Below are 5,190 nucleotides of genomic sequence, written 5' to 3'. Positions count from 1 at the left end.
TGAGTTTGTGTGTGTGTCTGTGTGTGTGTGTGTGTAGGTGTGTGTGTGTGTGTGTGTGAGTTTGTGTGTGTGTCTGTGTGTGTGTGTGTGTAGGTGTGTGTGTGTGACCTTGTTGTAGTATCCGTAGGTGATGGTGTTGGGCGTGATCCCGGCCTTCTTCATCTCCAGCAGGACTCTGACGGCGAGGACCGGCTGGCCGTACTGACCACAGAGCTGCATCAGGATGCGGTAACACACCTGACACACACAGCAGAGTTTCTGTTACTGGTGGCGCGCCCGGCCCGGTCGGCGTGCCGGCCCGGCGGGCCTCACCTCGTCGGGCAGCACCACCTTGCGGGTCTCCATGTGCCGGAGGACGTCGTGGGCGGAGTGCAGGGCGCGGACCTTGGAGCCCTCGGCCCGGACGAAGGTGGGCAGGTAGATGAACCACAGGCCGTAGCAGTGACCCAGCAGGCATTTGGACCACATGTCTGGAACCGCCGAGTACTTCTGGGCCCGCTTCTGGGCCACCTTGATCTCCTGCAGACACACAGGGGTTCTGTGAGTCCATCAGAACCAGAACCTGTTTCTGGTCCTAAAGCGCCCCCTGCTGCTGCTTCTGGGATCTGCTAGAAAAGCAGGATTGTGATCCATCCGTCCGTCTAGGGCATAAGCGATTCCTCGAATGATTCAAGTTCCTCAATTATTAAAATTTCTCGAGGAAAATGTACCTGCCTCGAAGCTTCATTCAATGATGTTTTATTATTCAGCCACCGTGTTCCGGCCGGGTTGTTATTTGCGTTGTGCAGAGCTCTGACTTCCACCTCTGAGTTGTTGACAAAAAGCTAAGTGTTAGGAGCATAACATCCGATTTTCAAATTCGGCCTGTGGGATTTTATTGATTCATGATGATGCCCAGGTTTTCGTCGTTTTTTTGGGGATTTTAAGCATCCTTAAAATGACTGGCATGATACCTGGAGTACGCCAGCCTTTTTCCTCCTGGAGCGCGGCGGGTGTATTTATACAGGTGAGCAGATAGACTGAACACGGCGGGCGGCTGTGCTTTAGATGCACCAATGAACCAGAACATTTATTTCATATCTGATCCGACCCGTACCGCTGACTGGAAATCGGGTCAGTCGGTTCTGAAGAACACGCTGTCACGTTCTTCACTAAATCAACACATTAAACTGCAGGAACCTCTCCATCAGGGCAGCTTGGACCTTGTTGGGCCAGAACCGGGTCAGAACTGGGCCAGCTACCTGCTTGGTGCGGCGGGGGGCGGGGCTGCTGGGGGCACTGCCTCTGGCCGGGGCGCGCAGCGGGTCCTGCGGTCGGTCGAACAGCTCCGCCGTCAGGCTGGGGAACGTCTCGTAGCTGTTGGACGAGAGACACGTCAGGTCACACGGCACCTGGTGTGTTGGCTCCGCCCCCTGGGGGAGGAGCCTCACCTGTAGCGGGCGGGCCACTCGGCTCCGTCGGCCTCCTGCGGCTCCTCGGGTGGCATGATGAAGACGGTGTGTTCGCCGCCGCCGCTCTCGTCCAGGTCGATCAGCCGCACCTCCTCCGGCTTCTCCACGTCCACCTGGGGACCCAAAGGTCAGCGGATCAACGGATGGTCAACAGAAGGTCACCGGGCCAAAAGAAGGAAACGATTTGCCCTCTGACCTTCTGGACGCACTCGTCAAAGAACTCGAGGCAGGCGTGGCGGTCGCTGACGAAGGAGCATTCCTCGATGAACTGGGTGAACATCTGGGTCCGGCTCAGCTGGGCGTACAGCTTCTGCTGGCTCCGGTCCCGAGACTTCAGGAAGCCTGCAGTCACAGGGTCAAAGGTCGCTCAGGGTCAGAGGCCGCTGCTCGACTGCTGAGGCAGCATCGTAGAACATCACAGTATCATGTAAAAGTCAGATTTTTCTAACCAGTAGTCTTAGCAGTGAAATATTTGATCTGGATGAGTTTCTCAGGCTGACCGCGATGAAACATGAAGATACGAGTCTGTGAACGTCTGTTTGGGCATCTGGAGCTATTTACAGATTCTGACAGAGTCTAAGCTTTCTAATGATGTCAGACACATGGAAATAAAAAACAAGTTGTTCTTTACTGTTATGTGCATTAATAACATTTAGGGCTCTGTGATTTAGAAGCACAATTAAAGAAAAACAGACTTGAGTTGTTTTAACAGAAACAAAAAATAATTTTCTGCAGAGACTGGAGTGTGTTACAGGAGAGCGCACCCTGCAGGTTGAACAGTGAGCTGCAGTCGGTGGTGGTGTCGGACGGCGCCTGCGTGATGGGCAGCAGGAAGGCGCGGTAGCCCCGCAGCAGGCAGCTCATGAAGCGCAGGAAGGCCTCCTGGATCTCCAGCTCCAGCTGCTTCTGCCGCCGGTAGATCTGGTCGTAGTCAGTGAGCAGAAACTCCAGCGTCGCCTCCTCCTGGCCGGGGCTGCAAACTGCAGGCAGAAGCACAGCGTGACCCCTGACCTCTGGCTGCTCTCCTGGCACACTCAGCAGCCACTCACTCTTCTCCAGGGTCCGGTGCAGGTTGGTCAGCGTGCTGAACAGCGTCTTTCCGTGCTTCCTGGGTAGCGATCGCCATGACAACGGCTTCTTATCCTCTGACCTGCAGGGATCCGAACAAGAGCAGCTGATGATCTCCCCGTTGACGGCTGCAGAAGCTGCAGCGACTCGGACTCACTGGAAGATGGTGTTTGTGTCCAGGTCGACGCAGATGACCTCCGGCGGGGGGTCGTAGAGGTCAAAGTAGCTGGAGTGAACGCCGACGATGAAAGGCATGGGCGCCAGCAGCACGTCGGCCATCTGCAGTGGGCACAGAGGGATGTAGGGGCAGAGCCAGCACAGCGGGAAGGTCATCTGCACACACACAGGGAGAGCGTGTAGCTTCAGTCAGAATAACAGATTTTAGTCATAAATGAGCAGAAATGACTTCATTAACAAGCCAGAGGTTCTGCTGAGGGTCAGAACATCAAATCTTTGGGTCTAACTTCTTCAGTTCTGTTTATTATGGTGTTGTGTAGTTGGGGCCTCCCATGTAATGCATGGCAGGCCCCTATTGTTCTACACCCAATAGAATGTCTCTTTCTTCTTATTTATTTTTCTTCCGCCACCATTAATGCGGCTTGTACCGCTGCAAGAAACCCCACAAAAAAGGTATCAAAACATGCGGCTCAATCCCGGCATGAGGGCGATTATTTTTATTGGGGTTTCAAGTAAAAATGGTGATGTAAAAAGTTAAAAACGAGCAAAATTTCCAACTGCTGAACTTTAGAGTGTAACTGACACCAACTGCCGCTTTTTTAGAGTGAGAAAGTGAGTAGATTTTTTACCTCAAAGTAATTTTGAAATCGCTCTCATGGCTGTAAAAATTGCTCTATTGGTATGAAAGTCGGTCATGACATTGATACACATGCCTGCTCCCATAAAATGTTTTCAAAATGTCTCTAAGGCTGACGGTTTTCTGTCAAGGTGCTTCAGAATGAAATCATGTGACAGGGTACCTTCAGGCACTCAGCCATTTATTTTCAGACTTTTCTGAAAAATTTCAGAGCTCAGCGCACACCATTTTTCTCTCATCGCTGCTATTTCTGTGAGTGACCTACAGATATGAATCGTGGAAGTATTGGAGACGACAAATAGCCCTCTCATATGCTTCAAACTGTTTTCAAATACGTCTCACGGATCCTGAACGGGAAGCAGTTGTTCGGACTGCTTTTTTCATTAAAACTGACTGGTGTCTCATAAAGATAGAAATCCTTCTCCAGCTTTCTGTCTCACACACACAGCAGTTGGCTGGGGACCCATCGCTATAGCAACAGAACACAGAGAAAGGCAGAGCTGCAAGGCTGTGTCCGAATTCAGGGTCTGCGTCCTTCGAAGGACTGGTCTACGTAGGACGGGTCCTTCGAAGGCCGGGAATAAACTAAGACCAGAAGAAAAACACCTGTGGATTGGGACAGGTGTAGCTTCACCAACTGTCCCCAGCTCAGCGTGAAGCAGAGAGCGGAGAAGAAAAAACAAACAACGGAGCCGAAGTTTGTTTTTCAGTCATGTATTACTGATTTCTATATTATTCTTCACCTTTTATAGTAAAAGAAATGTTCAAATGTGTACTGCACTTTTCTACAAGGAATACAAATTATTCATTTACAAATATAATACTCTCCACATCGCAGATAGGACATTACGGTTAAATAAACTTATATTTGAAGGCTTAACTTTAAGTAATCAATCAAACCGATGTGCTCTGCTTTGAAATACTTTGTAAACCAATCCTTTTCAACCAGACCTGTCTGAATAATATCGGTGTTTAACTCCCACTCACTGGGGAAAGCTAGTGGGAGTTTTTATAACAATGTGCCAGGAGTTAGGCGTTTTCTCTCGGTGTACCGAACCTGGAGCGCCCGGCCGGCTGACAGCTGAGCTGGCTGTTGACGCAGCGGTAGCCGACAGGTCCGAAAATGTCAGAGCAATATTGCAATTAGGTGATGTATTGATGAACCGAGCAGATATTTGAGATTTACACACTTAAATTCTTGCCTAAAAACGTTGTACCAAATCACGTTGTGTCATTTAAAGTGCTATAAAGCTAAATAATTTGTCGCTATTCACCGCCATTGACGCTCTGCCTGAACGCCCAGTTGGAACCGTGGGTGTTGGGATAAGTGAATGGGATGTCGTGGGCCGAGAAGGATACACCGGACCCATCCTTCAAATCTGGGGAAAAGAAGGAACACTTGAATTCGGACAGGCCTTGTCGCAACGCTATGACGTAATCGGCCTACAAATCCGTCCTTCGAAGGATGCAGACCCTGAATTCGGACACACCCAAAGACTCTGTAGTTCTAAACATGGCGGAACACTTTAATACAGAGGGCAGAGCAGAAGGTCAGAACTACAACATGGTGGAACACTCAGTTATTACAGAGGAGGGCTAGCTGGCGTTCAGAACTACTTGCTGTTTGGGGCATTATTCTGCTAGATTAACCAAACCACTGTTACACATTGGATTAGTGTGGCCATTTAAAATGAAGCTTACTGAAAGTTTCAAAATAAAAGCCTGCATATTGCTCTCACGTCAGTGCACCGCCATAGGCGGTGCAATAATATTAAGCTTTTTTTATTTATTTTTTTCTCAGGATAGTGAACTGCCTTGCCCAGCAAGGCAGTTCATTAACATTAACGCAAACATTAG

At 49.9% G+C, this 5,190-nt stretch overlaps 1 protein-coding gene across 1 annotated transcript in view; it reads right to left on the bottom strand.

Annotated features, from left to right (window-relative positions):
• The window catches only part of dennd4b (DENN/MADD domain containing 4B), a 48,798-nt gene that overhangs the window by 12,509 nt on the left and 31,099 nt on the right, over positions 1 to 5,190 (bottom strand). Inside the window, exons 10-17 of the mRNA XM_015050956.1 lie at positions 2,677 to 2,852; positions 2,501 to 2,601; positions 2,216 to 2,431; positions 1,648 to 1,793; positions 1,431 to 1,564; positions 1,242 to 1,356; positions 313 to 519; positions 109 to 237 (exon numbers count right to left, since the gene is read on the bottom strand). Of these exons, the coding sequence (XP_014906442.1) occupies positions 109 to 237; positions 313 to 519; positions 1,242 to 1,356; positions 1,431 to 1,564; positions 1,648 to 1,793; positions 2,216 to 2,431; positions 2,501 to 2,601; positions 2,677 to 2,852 (1,224 nt within the window). The remainder of the gene's footprint in view (positions 1 to 108; positions 238 to 312; positions 520 to 1,241; positions 1,357 to 1,430; positions 1,565 to 1,647; positions 1,794 to 2,215; positions 2,432 to 2,500; positions 2,602 to 2,676; positions 2,853 to 5,190) is intronic.

This window comes from Poecilia latipinna, unplaced genomic scaffold (genome assembly GCF_001443285.1).
Source record: "Poecilia latipinna isolate Pla-1442-1.1 unplaced genomic scaffold, P_latipinna-1.0 Scaffold1021, whole genome shotgun sequence".
NCBI classification, from domain to species: Eukaryota; Metazoa; Chordata; class Actinopteri; order Cyprinodontiformes; family Poeciliidae; genus Poecilia; species Poecilia latipinna.
The sequence above is the reverse complement of the archived record's forward strand: the minus strand, read 5'-3'. Positions and strand labels throughout refer to the sequence as shown.